We start from the raw sequence: 24,827 nt of genomic DNA on the forward strand, positions 1-24,827 counted from the left end.
TAATTCATATAAATGCGCCAGACTGTAATCCTAGTTAGCATAACGGGTTAATTATGCCTGTCGGGACAATACTTGATTTTGAATTACATGCTCGTTATCCGTTCACAACTGTTTCAGCAAGTATCGCAGTATGTCCAAGACACCAAAAGATTACCTACTGCTACAATTTACAGTCAATAAACTAGAAGGTAAGCAACCTCAGCCGTTTCTCTGTTGGAAGATGATAAATTTGAAAGAGCATTTAAGCAATATGATGAACTTGAGCGAAATACTTTGTTGTGCGATTGTTTCTTTTTTTGTTAATGATTGCAGAAATGTGAAGAGTTTTCTGTCGAAATGTTTACAAACATTTCACAAATAACGAAACAGATGGAAGATTGATGGAAAAATAAGATATACAAAAGATAGCGTGAGAAGCCAATGTGCTCCGGTGAACATGTTTGACATCATTTTCTGTAAACATTCCAGCAGTCCATATATAGAAAGTGACATGAGTATTGCAATTCTACAACTTCTCAGCGTGCTTCATTTGAGCTTACATATCTGACAGGGAGACCCTTTTATAAAGGCCGGGGGTGTTGTGCGACAAGAGTCCCATGGACGATAAGAACAGTGGCTGTCTTTTTGGCCGTTCGTTCCAGTGGTTTCTTGGTGCAAACTTTTTGAAAGCTGCAAACAGTTAGTAGTTCATGTACGAGTAAATTATGTGTGTAATAAACAACAGCACAAAACGTCCTGTGAAGTAACAGATGAAATTCAACAGAATTTTAAGAAGCAGGCTGGTATTTTCGCCGGAGAATTGACGATGCGGCACAGTTCAACGGGATTGTTCTTTTCGTAATTAAGTGGCCTTTTGTTGTTCTGTTAGTAGTTTTTCGCCAGAAAGGATTGAAAGCTATATCTATTTTTGTAGCGTAACGGCAAAGCAGCTTTTCTTAGAGAGTAGATGATCGAATAATTCAGCAGTGTAGCATTATTACCAGTGGGCGTAGGCAAAGCCGGCTGTCCTCATTTCACGCACCAGTCAGCATTTGAACTCACCTGGACACGCTTCCGGTTGTGCGTGAGCTGGTGTAACTGTAGCTGCTGCGTTGCGGCGCGAACTGAAGAGAGCTGCCCGGCAGCCTGTTGAACTCGCAAGAGTTGACGTAAGTGCTCGGTGCGAGGCGAGGCTCTTGGCAGCAGTAGGATCACGTGCTCCCTTAGGGGGCCTGGAGGGGGAAGCGAAGGCCTGATACAGCTTACACGAAGATCAGCGTACTGAATGTTGGCCACGGCGGCTAGCGGTGTTGGTGGACCTGGGAGGAAGAAGGGGGGGGGGGGGAGGGGAGGGGTGCGAGGACGACACTTGAAAAGCGAGTGGATACCCCATGACGGTGGTCGGGGGAGGGAGGTGGGGGGACAATTGCACCAGGGACAATTCTTTAATCGAAAGCACAAAGGCGTGCATTATGCCACAACGCCTGCTGTATGTGAGGGGCCGAAATAAATACACTGCCATAGCACTTCTGGATCCCACCAAAACAGAGGTCCTAGAATCATCGGAATTCGTCTTGAATATGAGGAACTGGGCTGTTTTTTAAACTAAATTTGACGAGCGGTTATTGCTCATTCGGGGAACCAGCGGTGAACAGCTGAATTTTTTAAATTTGTTTTGATGTATGTTAAGGAATTGCTGCTGAGGAACTCAATTTAAATTCTTTCACAAGAATCTGAATTATGGTTTAGAGGTGGCGATAATATTGCTAAAATTCAAGGAGATATTAGCGGTTGTCGTTGATGGAGATTTAAGACGCTTCTAACAAGGTGCTTTTTGCACACTGTGATGCCATGATTACATGAACCTGTTGAAGAAATAGAGATTTGACACGCAGGATACTGTTGAATCACTGTTAGTTGCAGTGCTATTAACTGGTGTAATACACTGAAGCGCCAAGGAAACTGGTATAGGCATGCGTATTCACATACAGAGATACGTAAACAGGCAGAACACGGCGCTGTGGGCGGCAACGCCTATACATGGGAGAAAGTGTCTGGCGCAGTTATTAGATCAGTTAGTGCTGCTACAATAGCAGGTTATCAAGATTTATGAGAGTTTGAACGTGAAGGTGTAGTCGGCGCACAAGTGATGGGACATGGCATCTCCGAGGTAGTGATGAAGTGGAGATTTTCCCGTACGACCATATCACGAGTGTAACGTGAATATCAGGAATCCGATAAAAGAACAAACCACCGACAGCGCTGCGGCCGGAAAAAGATCCTGCAAGAACGGGCCAACGATGACTAAAGAGAATCGTTCAACGTGACAGAAGTGCGACCATTTCGCAAGTTGCTGCAAATTTCATTTCTGGGCCATCAAAAAGTATCAGCGTGCGAACGTTTCAACGAAACAACATCAATATGGGCGTTTGGAGCCGAAGGCCCACTCGTGCACCATTGATGACCGCACGACACAAAGCTTTACGCCTCACCTGGGCCTGTCAACAGCGACATTGGACTGTTGATGATTAGAAATATGTTGCCTGATCGGACGAGTCTCGTTTCAGATTTATCAAGCGGATGGGCGTGTACGGGTATGGAGACAACCTGTTGAACCCATGGACGCTGCATTGTCAGCGGAGATGGGACTGTTCAAGCTGGTGGGGGCTCTGTAATGGCGTGGGGCGTGTGCAGTTGGAGTGGTATGGGACTCCTGACACAGTACGTCTAGATACGACTCTGACCGGTGACACGTACGTAAGCATCCTGTCTGTTCGCCTACATCCATTTATGTCCATTGTGCATTCCGACAGACTTGGGCAATTCCAGCAGGACAATGCGATACCCCACACGACCATAACTACTACATAGTGGTTCCAGGAACACTCTTCTGAGTTTAAATACTTCCGCTGTCCACCAAACTCCCCACGCATGAAGATAATTGAACATATGTCGAGTACCTTGCAACGTGCTGTTCAGAAGAGATTTCCACCTTCTCATACTCTTATGGATGCATGGACAGCCCTGCAGGGTTCATAGTGTCAGTTCCCTCCAGCACTACTCCAGAGCCGGCAGGAGTGGCCGAGCGGTTCTAGGCGCTACAGTGTGGAACCGCGCGACCGCTACAGTCGCAGGTTCGAATCCTGCCTCGAGCATGGATGTGTGAGATGTCCTTAGGTTGGTTAGGTTTAAACCAAGTTGTATGAGACTGATGACCTCAGATGTTAAGTTCCATAGTGCTCAGAGCCATTTTTTGAACTACTTCAGACATTAGTCAAAGCCATGCCACGTCGTGTTCATGCACTGCTGCGTGCTCCTGGCGGCCCTACACGGTATTAGGCAGGTGTAACAGTTTCTTTGGCTCCTCAGTGTATAATTGCTTGGGGCAAATCCAGAATTTAAGTAACTTGTTCGAACTTTGCTACTTCCAAAAACTTTTTAAATCTGTTGTAGGGAGTACATGAATTGTACAGAAGAATACAAACGCGTATCTATTACGATGTAAGTAAAAATATCGATCAGCAGCACGGTTTGAATTTTGTATTAAACATTAGATCCCCAAGGAATAGAAGTTCTTCATGAACTTCCATGTCAAATTTGGATAAAATGCCAATGTTTATTGGTTCAAATGGTACTGAGCAATATGGGACTTAACTTCTGAGGTCATCAGTCCCCTAGAACTTTGAACTACTTAAACCTAACTAACCTAAGTTCATCACACACATCCATGTCCGAGGTAGGATTCGAACCTGCGACCGTAGCGGTCGCGCGGTTCCAGACTGTAGCACCTAGAACCGCTCAGCCACTCCGGCCGGCGCCAATGTTAGTCAGATGGAGGTAACCATCGAAAGTACGACATTTTATCCAAGAACTTCCTCGTGAAAGGCTTTGTAGTCATTAGATCCCCCCTTAACTGTCTGTTACCGGCATTCAGATTGGAGAAAGGTAGCAGCATATTACCTTGACTAAGCCCACTGCTACTTAAACATTGTGGTCCTCAAACAAGAATATTTTTGTAGGGATGGATTAGATATCTAAAACAGTCTGAATCTTCGTGCATATCAATGATATAGAATATGGCTGTTGATATTTGTAAAACTATTGGGAATACGATCTATCGATATTTAAAAAAATGTCATTGAATATCGATATATCTGGTAAAATATTGATAAGTCACGGAAAAAAATATCGACGTACCTGCCCAGAAGAGTATCAGCTTCACCTTGTAAATTAATATACTACTGGTCTTAGAGCTGTATACTCCATACATCAACAAGCCAGCAGCCTGCGTAGCCTCCTCTGAGCAAGAATTGAAAGGAAAACGTTGCACGTTCACGCTTGCCGATAACATCTTTGCTAACAATGGTAATTGCATGTGTCACGATAAAAGGTATCTAATCGGTCCTTTGCTCGGTTTTGTCACATATCGGTTTTGTCTGCAAGACTTCATGTCGACTTACTGTTTTTTCATATCTGCCAACGCCAGCGACCAAACAGTTGTAGTGTCAAACCTGCGTGGCGAAGCTAAACGTTGCAATTTCAGTTGGTGGCGCCGAGCGCCGATTACATAAGCGTTTCCCCTACACGTATCCGCTCACCGCAAAGACGGCTTGTCATTTAGATTGTTGTTATCATTTTCAGCAGATGTTTTGAAGAACGCCGACGTGAAGAAGTTGCGCTACAAACATGCTTTTTAACACAATTGGTGTGCTATTTCTTCACATCGGAAATAGTTATTCCATTCACACAGCCACAACTCAGTACAACTGGAATTCTTGCTTCACACAGTCAAAAGAAAAAGAATGGCCCTGATGAAAGCTCAAATTATGTTCGACAATAGTTTCAAAAGAACAAATACGTATCGAAAATTGTGAAAAAAGTATAACACAAAATAAAAATATCGGCACTCGATATTACCATTTTGATATCTATATACCGGGGGGAAAAGTATTGCCAACGTAGTCGACTTTTTTTTTAATATACGATGTTTTTTCGACAGCCCTATTATAGAACCTATGTAGCGCTCAATTTAATTTCATACAACACACAAAAGTGCGCAATATATTTCTCGCTGTACAAATGATAGGGACTGAATATTCAGATTTGGTGGTTGTAGAGGCTGGCGAAGAATTGATGTTTCACCTTTACACTCGTCAAAGCAGTCTGACACTTCCGACAATACACGTGGGGCATTACCATCTTGAAAGCTGCAAACATTTGAAACTACTGTCTTTCCCGTTGAATAAAATGTAGCTGCGCACAATCGTTTTGTAGACCTTACCATTTTATTTTCCTTTCAGTGAAACATAATTCACCCTAAATCACAGTATCAATGTAATACGCATTACAGAATCTCCACCATGCGTCACAGTTGGCAAGAAAACTTTCTGGGTTGAATTCTTCTCCTGATGTTCTTCAAAGGTAAACAAGCAACGTGGCAGAGAGTGCTGCAAATGTAGACCCATCAGGCACATTATGTTTTCATCAGTCAGTTCAGTTTCGGGTTCTCTGCATCACAGGATGCTCCTGACATTCTGTGTAGTCGGAAGATTATTTTCAGTAACAGCTCTGCCAAAGTTTTTGTGTCTCATGTTTTCATTGTACCTTTTTTTGCTACTGGCACTGATAACTGTATGTATCTTAATGTCATGTTTTATTCTGGTATTAGGGATACCGTATTTTAGGGACTATAAGATGCTGCGGACTATAAGATGCACCTTAATTTTTAAGCAGTTTTTTTTAAATATGTTTATCATTTGACTGCAAAGTCAGACAGAAAATTCATAGTTTATAAAACGGAACTCAACTTTAAAATCCCTGAAAATCGTCGTTTGAACCTTCTTGAAAGTTTTAACAATAATATCGTTCCTCAGTCTATACCACTACTGTTTTATCCACTGACACACTTGTCTGATTGTAGGTTGTTTTAAGCTCCCTTCGTCGTGAATTCATGCTGTGTTTCATCCATCATCCGTTTGTTACATTCCTCTCTCATACACACTTTAAATGGTTTATTTATTGAGACATCAAGAGGTTGCAGTTGTGAAGTAAGTCCTCACGGAGTAACCGCAAGCTGTGTACGTACTACTTCCCTGTTTCAGTTTTTCTTTCACAGATTTTTTTCAAATGATCATTAAACTGATCAAGCACAAGAAGAGAACTCTTATTCGATGATAAAACTTCCCTTCTTTACCACATTCGGTTAATGTCCGCAGCTCGTGGTCTAGTGGCTAGCGTTGCTGCCTCTGGATCACGGGGTCCCGGGTTCGATTCCCGGCCGGGCGACATTTGTGACAGTGACTGGAATTGGATTGTGAATAAAAAACGGACTGTGGTATAATTGGGACTTTGTATGGATGCTGATGACGACGCAGTTGAGCGCCCCACATACTAAACATAATCATTATCAACACGCTGTTAATCCATAATTGCGTATCAGCTTCCTCCATCCTACCTTTTGTCATGTACGTGAACACTACCTGGTGGTATTTCAGAAGGTTTTGGCATTGTTTAGCGCTTGATAATGATCATTGGATTTAGTTTAGTACCGTCAGCACAACATCAAAGGTCAGCAATGTTGTACATTTTTTCGTGTCCACTTGTCTTTAGATTTACAGTTTTAGTAGCTTTCGTGGCGACAGTTCTATTACTCGTCTCGTCAAATGTCAGAAGTGTTTCTTTCATATTCGCTGTATGGCTTAGTTCAACAGTGGTTTTCTTTCGATGTTGAATAATGAAGCGATGCAAAGATAATATTTTTTCTTCATACTCACGGCATTTTTAGAGATTTTGTTTTTGATTTGCATGCTAATCCCATGTATCTGTAGTACCAACCAAGTCCACCCTTGAAATCTGTTATGTTCCACTTAAGCGCAAGCTTACGAGCGGCGTAATTGAATCCTTTTTGTATTGATTCGACTGCCATTTTGATGACGTCCTTGAATCCATTTCAGGACGTCATCTTCTAGTTTTGGCTAGTTTGCATTCAGTCGTCTATTTGCACATTTAGTCTTCCTCTCTTTTTTTACTAGCCCGCCAGCCGCGAAATGTTTTTATGTTGGTGATAGGCCGAAATGCCACTCAGCTGTTCTATTACCATGTTCTTCATATGCTTTTACTTTCAATTTATAGCTCGCATAGTACGAATACCTTTATTTTTTTAAATTACGAAACTAGTTACTAAAAAAATATTGTACTGCAACTGATAACACAAATAACTTTCATTTCAAGTTCACTGGCGCCGTAGATTGCAATGAGGCGTCATAAGCTAGATGGAGTTCTAGGTTTGTGATGCCCCAGCGACAGGAAGACAGTGTTAGCAAGCTTGTGAATCCCCGCAGTGTTCGTCGCATCGGTGCACTGCTGTTGCCAGTTGAATCCAGTGTTGCCAGATGGAGAAAGGTTTGCTGCGGCATTGAATATATGGCCATTTTTAAGACTGGCTGGAATTTTAAATCAAACACTGTATATTTTTATATTAATTTCGAGTATATAACGCACCTGAATTTTGGAGGCAATTATTCGATGAAAAAACTGCGTATTAAAGTTCCTAAAATATTGTAACAACTGTCTTTAATGTCCTCCACGCTTTCTGTTTAACCCCTTACTGTCTGCTAGTTCCTTTAATATTTTTTGTACTGATGTGTTTAGCAATCAATATTTTGTCTAGTAATCAATATTTTGTGACAAACTGTCATGGCACTGATGCAGTACATACCTATACTAATTATAGATTTCTGGCAGATGCAACAATTTAGTAAACACCAACAATAGGTCCTTGGCAGATGTATGTTAGGTCTCACATGATACTAAATGTAAAAGACACTATACGGCTTATAGCCACAGTGGCAGCTCAGTACATTGCCAGAATTGCTGCTATGAAAGAGGAACACAAAAGGATTCTAGCACATTGCCTCTATGTCAGAAAACCTTTGAAATTATCTTGCTCTCACACATTCTCGTCCTTGCTTCATCAGATTGCTTCCTACTCCCCATTATATGCGGAGCTCTTAAGAGTACACAGCACCCATTCACTCTTACCAAGTAATGATTGGAAAAAAAATTAGGATACTCTAGTATTGACAGTTGTGGCTAAATTGTACTCTGCCGTTGATGTTTCCTTCTGTCTGGTCAGTTAGAACCTGTAGTTCTTTATATTCTCACCGAGGCAGCCAGAAATCGATTCTGCTGTCACGAAAGCCATTTCAAAAAGGAAGCAACCACAATGTATTCTTACTATACAACAGCCACTTCTCCCATGTGAGCCAGAACCAACTCTACCTGGAACACATGAAGTCATTACAGATACATGTAATCTATTTGGTGCTGTTTAAGACTTTTTTTTTTTTTTCCAATATAGACTGTCTCGAAGGCCACATAGATGGTGTTGCTTAATCAGTGTGCTGTTTCAGTGAAGCATCAGTGTATTCTCTTTGCGCTCCAGTGTCAAAATCGTTTTGTCGAGACAAGGGACACATTTGTTTCAGTATCGAATACTGCCTGGTACAGTGACAAAGACTGTGTCTTGTTTATGCAGTAAAACATGGCATAAAGAAGTTTAGCCTGATACATAAATGAGACTATTATGATCCACATTTCCCTCCACTCTCTATTAAAGGAGGCATATTTTGTTAATTTTGACAAGATCAAGAATCTGGTATATAATCCATAATGGACCTGTGCCATATTTGAATTTTAGTGATAACCCTTGATAACAGGATTCAGGTGAAATAGGGACAGAAAACTATTTCCTACAAAAAGATCTAAGATGTATTTTAAAATATTTAAAAAGCTTATAATATAACATTTAATAATAATACTATGTCGAGGTTAGTACTTTAATTGGTGTCCTCTGCCTGGAAGTAATGATGGGATGGCACATCCAAACAAAGATACCCCTTTTAAATTATTCTTTGTTTTCTCAGTATCCATAAAAATTGTCAATTGCTCATTCTTATTTGGAGGCAATAGGAATGACAGAGAAGGTACTTTCTCCATCTGTAAAGTAAATATATTTTCATTTAACAAACTTTTAAATATCCTGTATTTACCTTTTAACTCGCATGGCTATCATTGTGGGGGGGATTCTCAAATTGGACAGTATGCTTCAGTGTTACAGTCCTGAAGTTTGTTCTGGAAAGTCTAGATTCAGACTGCTTTGACCATTTTGGTACTTTTCAATGGAAAAATGTGCTCCATGTGTCTGAAGGAGTAGGTACAGTCTAACACGAGGCTACTGGACTGACAGGAGAAGCTTTTAGAAAGAGTCTTTGTTTTCTGCACAGAGTCAGGCACACAAAAAATATGCTGATGAACAGTTTTTGATGTTGCTGACCAACAGTCGTACAATATTTTTAAATGAACACAGCACGATTTGATTATATTGTTGTGTATTATCAAACTGATGTGCTCCAACTATTATTTACTGACAGTTTTACAAGATGATGATTTTACATCTCACATTTCGTGGGCAGTGTATATTTTTCTTAATTAATAGCCAGTTTTGAGCATGATGTCCTGCAAGATATGTTAATGACATAAACTCAATCACTTGAAAATTGCGTGAAAGACCAAAACCTGGGCCATAGTTAAATAATACAGTCGAATTGTGCTGTGTTCATTTAAAAATTTTTAAAAAAATATGCTGCTGATGCTAGTATGACAAGCTTCTAGGTAGTTGCACCACAAACTTCCAGTGCCTCTGGAAACATATGGTTTCCAAATGAACAGTAGTATATTGATTTTAAGAGAGAATTTGTATTTATACAAAGTCAAAAGTTAACACCTTCTGTTTGACTTAGGTGGTCACTTACAAAAAATTATATATTCCAAGTGGCTTCCATTCTCTAGAGTAGATTTTTAACTCTCTGACATAAGTGAATCACAACTTTGGGCCAACAGACATTAATCAACCAAATCCACTTCTTCAGTAATGGCAGCTTTCAGCTTCATTAACTGTGAGTTCCTTTAATGTGGACATGCTCTCTCAAGTATACCCCCCCTCTGCCCCTCTGCCCCTCTGCCCCTCTGCCCCTCTGCCCCTCTGCCCCTCTGCCCCTCTGCCCCTCTGCCCCTCTGCCCCTCTGCCCCTCTGCCCCTCTGCCCCTCTGCCCCTCTGCCCCTCTGCCCCTCTGCCCCTCTGCCCCTCTGCCCCTCTGCCCCTCTGCCCCTCTGCCCCTCTGCCCCTCTGCCCCTCTGCCCCTCTGCCCCTCTGCCCCTCTGCCCCTCTGCCCCTCTGCCCCTCTGCCCCTCTGCCCCTCTGCCCCTCTGCCCCTCTCTTCACATTTATCCATTGTCTCTTCAGTTCTGGCAGAAAGAATGTGTTCTGCATGTTTATGTAAAATTATAAGTTCACAATCACTGTTTCAAAATTATTAGACCTGATTACATCAGTAGCAGCATTGACACACTATACAGTCAAACTTGGGAATGAAGAGGTCTTTCATGACTTCACAGCACTGATCAGATGCCAGAAAACAGTAGTTCTCTTTGTTAAGACACATTCGATGGAATTGCACATCGCCACTCATAAATATTATTACTTTGAGGTCATGTTCATAGATCACTTGCATAAACACAGTGAAATCTTCTCATTGTGTTAAGACCTTATTTTTGATCTGCAGAACCAACATCTTTTTATACAGGTGGAATTCTGAATACAAATCTGTAACATGTGCCTCACTGACAGTTCATCTGTACGCAGTATGCGTGCTGACGGGTGCATTGCCATGGGCTCATGATTGCCTCTCTCAGAATGGATATGTTTTCATATGCACCCACTCTATCAGGACTTGGCAGTATCTTCTTTAGAATGCTTCTTGTTGTTCTGAAAGCTGTAAGTTTCATAGCTTCTGAAGTGGGTGACAGTTACTATCGGATGATATAAGCACCCTTTTCCTCCCACTACTGACAGTGGGGTACTTCAGAGTTCGAGATTATCCATTTCCCATAGCTCACTCCTGCATTCCTGAACTGCAGGAAACTGAAAAGGTGGGGGGAGGAATAATAACTGCTGCGATTCTTGTATGATGTGCTATTTACTTAAAATGTAATTGTATACAAATTAATGAGCACATTACTGGAATTGATATTTCTATATGTCTGTTTGCCTAATGGACTTCATAATTTGTTGCAGGTTGCATTTTATGAGATTTTGAGTGGCATGTGGGTTCGTAATGGTCTCCAGATAAAAGGACAAGCAATGACTTACATCCAGTGCAACTTCTGTAATTCCATGGTTGATGCAGACTTGTACCTGTTGCAGATATGTGCAACACAGCTACCACCTGAAAACTTCCTTATGACAGTGTTGGAAAAGTAAGTATCTGCCTTTGAATTACCTAGAGACTTTTCCTATTTAAATACTGTACATTTAGATTATTCCAGAATGAGATTTCCACTTTGCTGTGGAGTGTGCACAGATACGAAACTTTGACAGATTAAAACAGTGTGCCAGACTGAGGCTCGAACTTGGAACCTTAAAGCTGTGACGAAGGGTTGTAAGTCATGTTTCGTAGCTCAGACAGTAGAGCACTGCCCACAAACGGCAAAGGTCCTGTGTTCAAATCTTGACCTAGCACACAGTTCTAATCAGCCAGGAAGTTTCATTTAGATTATTGTTGTGCTGTATTGTCTGTAAGAGTTAATTTCCTACTTTCATGGAGAGACAAATCTCTGTTAGAATCTATTTTGCATTCCTGCTGGTAACTATTTCTTAGAAATGTCAGGTGGATTAGAATCTTTATATTGAACTAGCAACCCCCTCTGCTTTGCATAGATGGCACTAAGTTTCCAAAGCTAGACAACTTCTCTGGCATAGTAGTAATAATTTATATACACAAACCTTCTTTGTTAATCAGTTATCTGTTAGTGAAAACAATATCGAGATACCGATAGTAATTCCTGAGATTAGCATACATGTATATACTGAAAAATGAAGCAGGGGATTTTATAATATGTGTAGATGTTTTGTGAATACCTAGTGTATTCATTACTATTGACAGTTTTGTTTTATGTACAGAAAGCTGTATCTTTCCATATCGTCATTCAGCTAGGGTTTTGCATGTGAACATTTCATTCTTGTCAGTTGCTAACCAGACTCTGTTGTCCATCATTTTTAGGTTCCACATTATGGAATGGATGAGCCTAGGACCTTTCCAGGCATGTCATAACAGTTACGTTGACGGTGAACATGATGCACCCATGCTAGAAAGTTGCATGACTTTTCTAGCTACTCTGACAAGCATTAGAACTAATTTAGGTAGGTACTAAATCTAAAACTCATGCAGATACATGTAGTGGGAAGTGTTTTTTTTTTTTCAGAATTAACTAACAATTATTAAGTAGTTAATGCGAACCATATGAAAAACTAAACCACTGTATGTGGCAAAATTGTACTGGCCACCAAATAGACAATTATTCAATTATCATGTTTCTGCGAAATAAATCAGCTGTAAGGGATGTGAAGACGTAGGCTGTTTGACTTTAGAGATAGTCAGAGGAGACTATCATATTCATAAATGCTACAGATTAATGTGGCATGTGACATACAAGATAATTTGGGACAGGCCTGGAGCATTGAATTCGTAACTGATGAACAAATTACACCCTGTAATATACGTAGGCATTTTAAAAAAAATGTATGAAAATTGTAGAGTGTGTGTGTGCTCGATAGAGTGCCAGATTATACACTTAAATAGTAGTGGAAAGAATGTATCTGCCAAACCACTTTAAAGGTGTTGCTCTTCAGTTATCACTGTGTGCAGTGTACTGTGTGTTGATTAGCAGATTGTGGCCAAGGATCTGTGTTATCCAGCTCAACCAACTTTGTTTCAGTTTTTCTAACAAATGAATACTGCCAGGCAGCCTTATTTATTTTTTATGGGATGTTGATGATACATGTAATGGTGTGACAGTTTCAAAGAAGAAAGCAGAAAAGTTAATCCTGCCATAAGGCTTTAACACCAGTTGTTTATTACAATAATACTGTAATAACTGTGTTCTTGTGTATGAATATTTTTATAAAGTCTTTGTTAAAACAATGTCAACAGAGGTAGTCTTAGATTCCAGCTGCTTGCCATGAGAGACAGAATACTTTTTGTCTTCAACTTTCTTATTTTAATTTTTATTTGTTTATTTAATTTATTGCAATCTGCCATTGACTGGTTTTTATTGAGTGTTATAAAATATACCTGTTCATTCAGACTTCCTAAGCTTTGGAAGATGATGGTCTTCCCATCTTCCTCGAGTTTTTGGCCTTAATGTTACTTGCAAGTTGAACTACAAGATTTCTTCTGCAAGAAAGATGTGTCCTTCGTTTTCCTCCTCTGTGTCTTATCCAAGGTGTAAAGGAAATAACTGTTCAAAATTGGAAACTTACATAAACTAGAAGAATATTTTTTCCACCATTTGTTGTTTGACATTCTTGTAAGTTTATATCCACAGTAATGATGAATTATGTCCACTTTTCCCATAAACATTGTGTTTTTCTAAGATAATTGTACATTACCCAAACTGGAATGAGAGTTTGTTCGTAACCAGTGAGAAAATGTTTGGGGGGGATAAAGAATGTATTCAAGTGTCACTAAATCTCTTTCAAGGGATGACAAGCATACAATATGCATATTGGATTGATAGATACACTTTTTGTAGAGTAAAAGTATTCATCACATTGTAACAGTATCCTTTCTTAATGGTATAACTGTCCATCATATATGCCCTCTCGGTTTATGCAATTCGGAGCAAATTTTGGTCTTCTTTTGAAACCTGTTTGTGTTGACGTAATAGCCTGAATCACCTGTGTATGCCTGCAGAGCTTGTTCCAAATGAATAACTGTTTAATACACTAATGTCAAATCAGTATGAGTAGTACTTTCAAGTGTTGAATTGTTGCAAAGAGGAATTAGAAAAATAGATGCAGCCATTTTGATAATTAAAGAACAGATTTGAAAACCATAATTTTGGGCTACTTTGGATCATATCAGTTGAACAGAGGCCTGTCTTCAAAACCTGTTGTGCTCTCATAAATATTCACATATAAAGCTCTTTGCATTGATAATCAGCATATTCACTATCAGTCTTGTTTCCCCTTGGGTAAATGAGTAAATAGATGCAGTATGAAATATATGTATTAACACTGTTGAAGAATATGATATTCTCCAGCCAGTTGTTTGTAAAATAGTCAACTAATTGGACCTTCGTTTGTTCCGATAAACCATCATTCAACTTGCCATCTAGTGCTTCACTAGGGGAATCACCTTCTGTCTTTTTCTGTTGTAAATATATTTGCAATTATAACAATTTCTGTAATAAGTTCATTCAGTGATAGAAAGCAAAACATATTCCAGTTCCATTGCTAGCTGAGCACTTTGAGCAAGTGTAAATATCTCTTGTCCAGTCGACTTTAGGAACCTCATGAGAGTACAGTCACAGTAAACTTTCCAGCAAAATGCAAAAGATAGTCCATTAGTGTCACTTTCTTCCTCATCATCACTAACTTATGATTTATTGGGATATACATCACCTAAAATGTGAAGAATGGTTTTTGCTCACTCTCGACACTTGACTAGCCTTTACCCTTACTATTCCTCTATAAAATATGTCATGATATCATTATAATTTGCATTTATTCTCCATGACATTTTCATACAAGTAAAACAACTCAAACATTTTATCAATTGCGGGCATCAAAACATCTGGCGTACTGTGAAGTAGGGCATACTGTTTGAGCTATCTGTTTGAATTCTTAGGTACTACATAAGAAAACATGTTCAAATGGTGACTGCAAAAAACAGTTACAAAGATCAAGTAAATTTGATGTCATCTGAGTTGAAGGTAAAACCATTATGTGGGAATGATCTGACAGTGGATTGTAAAAGGGTTAATGGAATGAAATATGTATAGCATTCTGGCCCTGAGTCCATCCTGGGAAATTCTGCTGCCTAGTGCAAGATTTTTTATTTGATGCCACTTTGGTGACTTGTGTTGTTGTTGTTGATGATGATGATGATGATGATGATGATGACGATAGCTACACATACACCCAGTCACAAGCATAGAAAATCCCCAAACTGGCTGAAACTCGAATCCTGGGCCTGGTGATTCAGTGTTAGCAAAGCTTACTGCAAGACTACAGGGTGCTAATGAAAGGGTTAAAATCAGTTGGAATACTATGGAAAATATGTTTGAAAAGTGGGATTATTGCAAGGTGGATAATGTAAATACTTACCCAGCAGAAAAATATCCATATGCAGATCCGCTATGGCCTGCTAAACCAACATTAGACACTTAGAATGTTTATAACTATGTTTGCAGGAATGAGGAATGTTCCCACCACGAATGAGTCCTTATGAGGTGGCAATATAGGCAGCCCTATCCAAGAACAACTTGAAAACATCTGCAGACAAAGTTATGTCACTGTTTTATAGGACAGGCAGGATATGAGTCACGATTTGTAGCCTGTGTATTCAGAAGACTTTATGATGGCACTGACTAGACTGATAGCTTGAGTGTCAATAAAGAGAAGAAAATAATTTTTCACTTGCAGTGGTTTTGTCATGTCACATTACAAATTTGCAAAATTTCTCTTCCCTCTATGTCCACCTTATAGTTCAGATTCAGCACCCTTGTATTTTCATTTCTTTGGAATTTTCAAATCTGTAGTATACAGGGCAAATTTTTGACGCTTTCTGCTGTAATGAATTTATTGACACCTGTTGTTTCAGGGAGGACACATTCTGCGTTTTCATTGCTGACAAAAGGGTATAATGACTGGATTCGACAAATGTATTTTTCTTTTTTGTTTAACTTAGTTAATTACACTGCAGCTAGTTGATAACCTTTGAGATCTTCATCAATCTGTTTCTATGGAACACAGTAATCTTCTTATTATTCACTTTGGCACCTTGTAATCCACCATCTTCTACATTTGTGCTAGGGAATAAATTCTTTGTTCTGATAAAATTAATCTTCCACCAGAAATGATTTAGCTTTTCTACTATTACAGTGAATCTACTTTGTGTAGCTTTAATTAAAGATAGAGGAAGTATTACATTTGAAACTCTGTGAAGTGAGACTCATACATTTAAGAAACATAATGCATCTTTTAATTGAGAAATGTATGTATTTAGTATGCACACTGTAAATAAAAAAAGTGTTGCATGACGATGTGGATGGTACACAACATAAGGGGGGAAGGTGATATATCTTTTTTATTTAATTGTTTTATTCATTTTGTGTAGAAGTTACATCATAAATTCTTGGTTCACAGGTTTGCCTGATGCCTCTCTGTCTCAACTGGAAATGGTAACATTATTGTGCATGGGTGACAAAACTCACAGTCAGTTAATAGAACTCATGCCAGAAAGATGTGGAACTGCTCAGAGCCGTGATTTTGAATCTGTTCTGGCAGAAGTGAGTTTTTATTTTCAATAATTGAGATAGTGACAGCCTGATTTGTAAGATTTGGTTTTAATTTAAAATAATTATGGAATGTTTCTGTTGTTTCTAATTTCTCTTTTAAACACATATTAGTAATTAATATATCTTGATTAAAAACTTTATAATAAAATTTCAATGCAACCCTTTGACAGGTGGCAGAGTACAAAGCACCCAACTTGGAGGCTAGTGGTCACATGCAACAGGGGATGTACGTACCTAGACCAGTAGTGTGGGAACAATTATACGATCCAATACATGTGTTGCTGCGTGCGGTTCATCGTCGTGATTTTCAGACCTCTATGGATCGATTTGGCGATTAGTAAGTACAACCCTGAGTCTGATATATTATGTTTTATGTGGTTATGTGAAACTATAGTCTTGTTATAACAGCTATTCACTTGACATGCACCATCTTCACATTGTATGTACTAAATAATGAGGTGTTTTAGACACCACTGTTGTGATTGAATGCAATTGCATTTGTGCTTTGACACTGTGTTTTAGAGAGATGTGGTTGTGGTGGCATCATGTGGCAAATGTTGTGATAGTGGTTTGGAATCCAAGAATGTGGCTGCCTGATAGAGATAGAAGGCCTATGTCCTTAAATTAAACATTCTTGTCTGTGTAAAAATTTAAGCAGCTATCTTAGCAAAATTACGTATGGTGAGTCCTTTCAGTGTGAGTACTACATGTATCACACTTTACATGCTGCAGCTCTTTACCGTTCCTCGCTTTATGAAATGAAGCATTGGTCTGCATCAGAACACTTAGAAGTGTAGCATTATTTTTATAAGCACTTAGGAACAGGACTCTGGATTCTTCACTTTGATCAGTTCTGGCTCACTGCTTTGTGACTTTGCTATGTCTGTGTACGAAATCCTAGCTTGTAACATGATGTCCACTACCTCTGGAGCATGTATAAGCAGGAATGTTCTCTCCTCCAAGAAGATATTGAATATCTGTGGTGAAGTGACTGACAAAAATTCCAGATGGCACAGTTGCCAGGGTGTTACTTTTTCTGGGTGCTGTTTAAAGGCGAATGTTGATGGCTTGTGGTCTCTGCATATTGTGAATTCTATGCCTTCCAAAAGATAACCAAAATGTATGACTGCCAAATATGCTGCCAAAAATTTGTAATCATAAATATTGTAGTTGTGTTGTGTGTTATTGAAAGATGTGGAGAAAAATGAAAGTGGTTTAGTTGTTCCTTTTCTCAGTTGGTGTAAAGAAGCACCTATAGCATAGTCCAAGCAAGGGAAGATCTGTTGAGGGATGAGCAAGCTGAGTTGCATTAGATAGTTCTTCTTTAAACTTCTTGAACAATTTGTCTGTTTCATCAGTAACAGGGCAATCATCCTTCCTCTTGGTGTTCTTGCAAAAGTTAAAGGTTGTTGGATTGCTACAGTACGTGGAAGCATGCATCCGTAAAAATTCACCAGTCCTAAAAAAATCAACTTCATTCAGTTACTATCTTAGTATGAGGGAAGTCCTTGATTATTTTCACTTTTTCTTCTAATGGTGAAACTCTTTGATAACACACGATTGCTATCTTTTCCTCTCCAAAAATGCATTTACGTATGTCAATGTGAAGGTGGTATATATCCAGCCATTGAGTTATTGCAGATACATTATATGTTCTTCCTCTGATGCTGAAGCAACAAGAATGTCATCTAAACAGGAATACAAAAAAGGCAAATCATTCAAAAAGCTGTGAATAAAATGCTGGACAGTTTGTGTTAAATTGTGTAGCCCAAGTGGCATCTTCAAATAATTGAAACGTCCAAATGGTGTTATGACATCTATTTTAGGCACACCTTTTGTTGCAACAGAAATGGGTAAGGTCAACTTTAGAGAATGTCTTTCTCTTGGAGAGGTGACAGTTGAAATGTTTAAATTGGCTAGTGGTCTGACACTGTGACAGCATTTAAAGTTGTGCAGTCTCCACAGGGATGCCAAGTGCGATATTTCTTTGGAATGAGGTGGAGGGGGCTAGAACAGCAGCTTTCAGACAAACAGCATGTGTCAAGGTTGATCATCTCCTGAAAGTTTTTTTTGCCGGCAGTTGCATACGCCTAGATGTCCCGTTTTGATTGTGTGTTGCACATTAACTTCAAGAGAATTGTAATTTGATTTCTCTGTGAGTGTGTTAGGATATCTCTTTAGCAAGTCTTGATATTTATGCTGTGAGTCAATCAAAAACTCTGAACTGTCTGTATGTACATCTACGGAGCCAAAACTAGCAATAAAAATTTCTCAGTTGAGTAACTTTTTTGGCTTAAAACCAATCAATAGACCATAACCATAATGACTGAAGAAATCAACACCAATAATTTGTTGACAAACCTCTGCAAGAAGAAGTGGTCATGGAAACCTTCATGAGAGGATTATTTCGAGGTTCAGTAGCCTTTCACCATATGTGTGTATTACAGAACAGTTTGCAATTTAGAGCTGCTGTTTCTGAACTGCTGCTGGCAGTACAGAAACACCTGCTCTGGAATCTACCAACAATCAAAGATGTGTGTTATGATCTGTTACGAACAAGTGGTTAGATTATTCAGCTTCCTCACTTTCTGCCGCCCCAAGTGAGTAGCATACTAATTTTCTATCTGAATGTTCTAATTTTCTGTCTGAATGTTCGCAGACTGTTGAGATGTAAAGGAACATGGCAGTGTGCATTTCTTTATGCTGTTTAAATTTGTGATGATACCGGCAGGCTGTTTTAGTCCATGACGTAGTGATTTCTACATACTCCTTGATCCGTGTTCCAGTTCATTCGTAGTTTCTGAATCTGGGTTGTTAGTTCCAGATGGGAAGGTCTCTCATCTTGAGATGGAGACGAAACAGTTTCCATACTATATGCAAACCGACTGGGCATTGTAATCTCTATGATTTTGACCATAGAAACCACTGCATCAATATTTAAATCTTGATTAACTGTTAGTATAGAACGTGCGTTGGTTGGTAATAGTTGAAGAAATATAGTTCTTAAAAAAATCGTCGGTTATTTGCATTCTGGCAGGAGCTCGCATCCCTTGGACCAAAGTAGCTGGCTTTTTGCCTCATATTTCCATTGTGGTTAGCAGTTTTTTAACTTTGTGTAACTCTGAGTCTTCAAATTCTCTGGTAAGACTTGAAAGTCTGTGTTTGAGAAGCTGTTAAAATTTGGACATGTAATCTGAAATCAGCTCAGCATCTTAGCTATCAAACAATCCCAAAACATGATGATGTTTTATAATCTCATTGTTAATATTTTTGATAATAGAGTGGGACTTCACTTGCAAAAACTGTATATGTGGTATTTTCATTGGCGCATGTCATATTTCCATAGTGGTGTCGTTCTATGAGTTTGCCATAAAAACAAAAAAGTATTTAAATTGCTGCAGTAAAATTCAAATCATGATGGGAGTGATTATTGTGTACTTGCTATCGCATCAATATCACCAATTGTGGGTTCTAGTAAAAATAATTATTTATTTTCCACCACACTAATGAAACTACCAAGAATGCATATACAGTATAGCATTTTAATAAAATAGCAGTTGTAATTAAATTGATAGGCAAACGTAAGCAAAAGACGAATTACTTCAACATGTATGTATAAATTTTACACAATTTACATTTCACTGTATACCTGACAGCCACACTATGAACCTAAATGTTTGAGTTTTGCAGTATGTATTTGCTGCCTTAGTGTTCAGTCCATTTATAGAATGTTATGTGTAGTGTTGGCATTTAACTACTTAGGGACTCAGTATTTGACTTCTTATATGAGTCCCATGTTGTATAAAATGAGGTGATTTGTTTGGTATTTGACTTAGAAGATTGATCAGATATTAATAGATATACTTAGTCACACTGGTAGAAGACCCACAGTAGTCTATTCTTTGCCATTGCTGTTGCTTATAAGCGTCACAAATGAAGATGACAAACAAGTTTTTAGATATTATACCATCATTTAGAGCTTGTAGAGAACCATTTCCCACATGCTGTGTGAAAACCTGAATAATATTGGCAAGATTAAATATCGTGTACAGCTACTAATAGATTTATTTGTGCATTGCCATTTTCCTTCTATGCAGTACATTTGTATATGCTGTTATGTGTATTATTATTATTATTATTATTATTATTATTATTATTATTATTATTTAAATTGGAAGTTATGTTTCTACTGAACATAATTCTTGTTTCATTTCTTATTATGTATACACTTTACATTTCAGTGTTCACCAGGCAGGAAAACTGAAGTCTGCAAGTACTCCTTGGCCACCATTCAGAGAACCAGCACCTTGCCATGAAGCATATGAAGATCCCCGCAAAATTTTACGATCACGCGTATTTCATTCTGCAGCATTTGTAGTGTTGCATAAAGCAGTTGTTGGTCACACCGTATCTGAACATGTCATGTCAATTGTAATTTACTTGTTGGAAATGGCAGTTGTCACTGCTGAACATGAAGATCAACAGTCACAGGTATGCTTCAAATCACTTCATAAAACAAATTTGAAATATGTTTTGCATTAAGCCATGGAGAGTATTGCATGTTGGTGGGTGCATTCTAGCCATTAGAGAACAAGTCCTAGTATTCATTGCTAATAATGTTTTCTGTAGCCAACTAAAGGTAGAAAAATATTCTGTCTTGCTAGAGAGCAGAGAGAATACACATACAAAGCTGGGCAGTTATCTGCTTATGAAATCTTGATGTTTGTCAGGTAACAACAGAGAGAGGAGGGGGGGGGTTTACAGTTTTAAATGCTAAGTTATTATTTAGATACTAATTTTTATGTAGGAAATGTGACTATTAATTATTTTTACTTAAATATATTCAGTTAACTTGGTTAGGAACATAGAAAATAACTAAATTATTAATTTATACAGTTGATTTCAAAGTAAGTGATTTCATAAAATAATGAATTTGTTTCTTATTGGTTCTTGAGAGGTTCATGTAAATCTATGATCTTGTAACCATTTTCATCATGCTCTGCTTGTTGTAATAGATACAGTTTAAGTGCTAAGAGAGAGACTGGAATGAATAGAGTTAACTACTCATATCATGTAGATAGGCAATCGACTGGTCATTGGTACACAAGATGAGGAAGGTGACTGGTTAGGACCCTGGTAGTGGCAAGAGGAATTGTACATGGCACATATTTAGGTTAAGAAGTGGGTTTGTAAAAGGTGAGATGGGTCAGAGGAAGAGGTACAATGTAGAGAGGAAAGTTTTAGAGTGTAGATTTGTGTGTGAGGTGGGAAGCAGGGAACAGGAATGGGGGAACAAGGTGTAAGGCGGGGGCAAGCAAACATTTAGACCCGGAGGATTACAGGATTGAAGCCTGTCTTATTGATGTCTATTTAAATGAGAAAAGTTAATTTTGCAGGGAAGGAAGAGTTAGATGGTTTAAGCAACTATTGAAGTTGAACATGTGGGATGTTCTACCTCTGAGTGGTCAGCTTTGCTGTTGATCATACATTTGGATGGACAATGTGTTGGTAGTCCAGATAAAAGGCTATCCATAAGTTACAGTAGAACTGGTATATGACAATACTTTTCGCTGGTGATACTGCCTATAATGGGATAGGATGTCTGGACTGGATTAGGAAGTGCCAGGTGGATGCATAGTACAGCTGTTGAACCTGGCTCTTCCACTGGGATATGACCAAAGTGATGATGGTCTGAGTGAAGCTGTGGCATATAGGTGGGCCAGAATATTTTGTTGAGCGAATGGGTGGCAGACTACCACTATGGATGGAGTGGGAAGGATGTATTTTGATGTTTCTTATTCCTGGCGATGATGACCTGGAGCAGAGACAGTTATTTTGTGCTTAAATGTTTGGTGTACATATTCAGTTAAAAATGTCCTTCATTAGCTCTGTTAATAATAATAGTGATGGTAAACATATGATTTATGCGAAGTACGATGAGATTAAACTTGTGCATTTCCAAGTGACTTACACATGGAAGCAGAAGAAGAAAAGTACTTTAACTTTGCTGCACTCATCACCTTACAAGGCAGAGAGACAGACTTTGAACTGTACAAAAATCCTTAACTATTTTGAAACGTGCCTGCAGAGAAGCACATTGGCAAACTAATAGAGATAATAAGGGATTCACTACCCTAACAAATCCAGTCCTTATATGTAGCACAATAAATTGAAAACATTGCTGATGGGAATGAATAAATACAGGAAATTTAGGGTTAAATATCATTACACTTTCTTCCTGATCAGGAAAGACCAGGACATAGTTTTTGGTAGTTTCACAATGTTTTCAGGGAAGGAGAATTTGAAATATGTGACAGGTTTTGAATGAACATAGTTTTCTATGTTACAATGATGGGAATGTGGTGGGTAGAGTGTTAAGCTGTGCGTGCGCCCCCCCCCCCCCCACTCTCTCTCTCTCTCTCTCTCTCTCTCCTCTCTCTCTCTCTCTCTCTCTCTCTCTCTCTCTCTCTCTCTGTGTGTGTGTGTGTGTGTGTGTGTGTGTGTGTGTGTGTGTCTTAAAGGAAAATGAAATCTAATCAGGACTTTGCATCTTCTCAGGTAACTGTGCTTCATCTCCTTGTGTTATGAACTAAAACATCTTGTGGGAGGAATATTGCTATTTATCTATCCATACCCATCGAGCTCTTACCATTAATACCATTTACAGTTAATACAGTTTCTTTTCCTCATCTGAAATCTACTTACCTCAGTTATTCCCTTGCTTCTTTTTATGAGTCAGTCTTGGTCAGTTACCTTCAGTGTCTACTCTACTTTTATAATTTTCTATTTTTAACTCATAAAGATTTCTGAGTGGATTTGGAAAGTTTTTCAGTTTTTATCATAGTGATCCATCATACTCCTCTTGGTTGTATCATTGCAATTTTCCCTCTTAATAATTTGCATTGCATTTTCAAGGTTTTAAATTAGATTTTTATATTTTCTGATTCCTCCACAATCATATCAAATATTGAGTGGTCTTTTGTGTGTGCACAGTGTTTCTTAGTCTCATATTCTGACAAGGGTTTTTGGTGGGCATCAGTATGTGTCTGTTCTACAGAAAGAACCTAATTACGGAATGTAATAACTAATCACTTAATTTTTATTGAAGATTCTTATTGAGGATTCAAATCCTAAGCCATCATTATTTACATTTTGTGGTTATCCACTTCAGGCAAATACTGTGAAGGTTCCTTCACTTGGGTCATGGCCAATTCTGTTCATCGCCTCTATTAACCCCTTAATTTAATGACTTTTTTCAAATTATGTTCCAAAAATAATATTTTTTATTAATGAAAAATATCACATAATGAATGACATTGTGTATAGACATTTAAAGGTAACTTTTAAATCTCCAGTAATAAAATCCCGAGTGCACTGGACTTTGACTAAGATATCGTGGAACTTGACGTCTTCTCTTTTTTTAGTTTCTGTGCTGCTATCTACATCTACATGACTACTCTGCAATTCACATTTAAGTGCTTGGCAGAGGGTTCATCGAACCACAATCATACTATCTCTCTACTATTCCACTCCCGAACAGCGGGCGGGAAAAATGAACACCTAAACCTTTCTGTTCGAGCTCTGATTTCTCTTATTTTATTTTGATGATCATTCCTACCTATGTAGGTTGGGCTCAACAAAATATTTTCGCATTCGGAAGAGAAAGTTGGTGACTGAAATTTCGTAAAAAGGTCTCGCTGCGACGAAAAACGTCTATGCTGTAATGACTTCCATCCCAACTCGTGTATCATATCTGCCACACTCTCTCCCCTATAACGCGATAATACAAAACGAGCTGCCCTTTTTTGCACCCTTTCGATGTCCTCCGTCAATCCCACCTGGTAAGGATCCCACACCGCGCAGCAATATTCTAACAGAGGACGAATGAGTGTAGTGTAAGCTGTCTCTTTAGTGGACTTGTTGCATCTTCTAAGTGTCCTGCCAATGAAACGCAACCTTTGGCTCGCCTTCCCGACAATATTATCTATGTGGTCCTTCCAACTGAAGTTGTTCGTAATTTTAACACCCAGGTACTTAGTTGAATTGACAGCCTTGAGAATTGTACTATTTATCGAGTAATCGAATTCCAACGGATTTCTTTTGGAACTCATGTGGATCATCTCACACTTTTTGTTATTTAGCGTCAACTGCCACCTGACACACCATACAGCAATCTTTTCTAAATCGCTTTGCAGCTGATACTGGTCTTCGGATGACCGTACTAGACGGTAAATTACAGCATCATCTGCGAACAGTCTAAGAGAACTGCTCAGATTGTCACCCAGGTCATTTATATAGATCAGGAACAGTAGAGGTCCCAGGACGCTTCCCTGGGGAACACCTGATATCACTTCAGTTTTACTCGATGATTTGCCGTCTATTACTACGAACTGCGACCTTCCTGACAGGAAATCACGAATCCAGTCGCA

The 24,827-nt window shown here is 38.8% G+C and overlaps 2 protein-coding genes across 3 annotated transcripts in view; one reads left to right on the top strand and one right to left on the bottom strand.

Annotated features, from left to right (window-relative positions):
- The window catches only part of LOC126355629 (uncharacterized), a 33,808-nt gene extending 32,536 nt beyond the window's left edge, over nucleotides 1–1,272 (bottom strand). Inside the window, exon 1 of the mRNA XM_050005993.1 lies at nucleotides 1,042–1,272. The gene's annotated coding sequence lies outside the window, so the exon portion shown is untranslated. The remainder of the gene's footprint in view (nucleotides 1–1,041) is intronic.
- The window catches only part of LOC126355628 (E3 ubiquitin-protein ligase Ubr3), a 259,907-nt gene that overhangs the window by 124,478 nt on the left and 110,602 nt on the right, over nucleotides 1–24,827 (top strand). For both annotated transcript variants that reach the window (XM_050005991.1, XM_050005992.1), the window contains exons 11-15: nucleotides 11,114–11,295; nucleotides 12,099–12,238; nucleotides 16,247–16,389; nucleotides 16,569–16,735; nucleotides 20,640–20,889. In XM_050005991.1, the coding sequence (XP_049861948.1) occupies nucleotides 11,114–11,295; nucleotides 12,099–12,238; nucleotides 16,247–16,389; nucleotides 16,569–16,735; nucleotides 20,640–20,889 (882 nt within the window). The remainder of the gene's footprint in view (nucleotides 1–11,113; nucleotides 11,296–12,098; nucleotides 12,239–16,246; nucleotides 16,390–16,568; nucleotides 16,736–20,639; nucleotides 20,890–24,827) is intronic.

This window comes from Schistocerca gregaria, chromosome 3 (assembly GCF_023897955.1).
Source record: "Schistocerca gregaria isolate iqSchGreg1 chromosome 3, iqSchGreg1.2, whole genome shotgun sequence".
NCBI classification, from domain to species: Eukaryota; Metazoa; Arthropoda; class Insecta; order Orthoptera; family Acrididae; genus Schistocerca; species Schistocerca gregaria.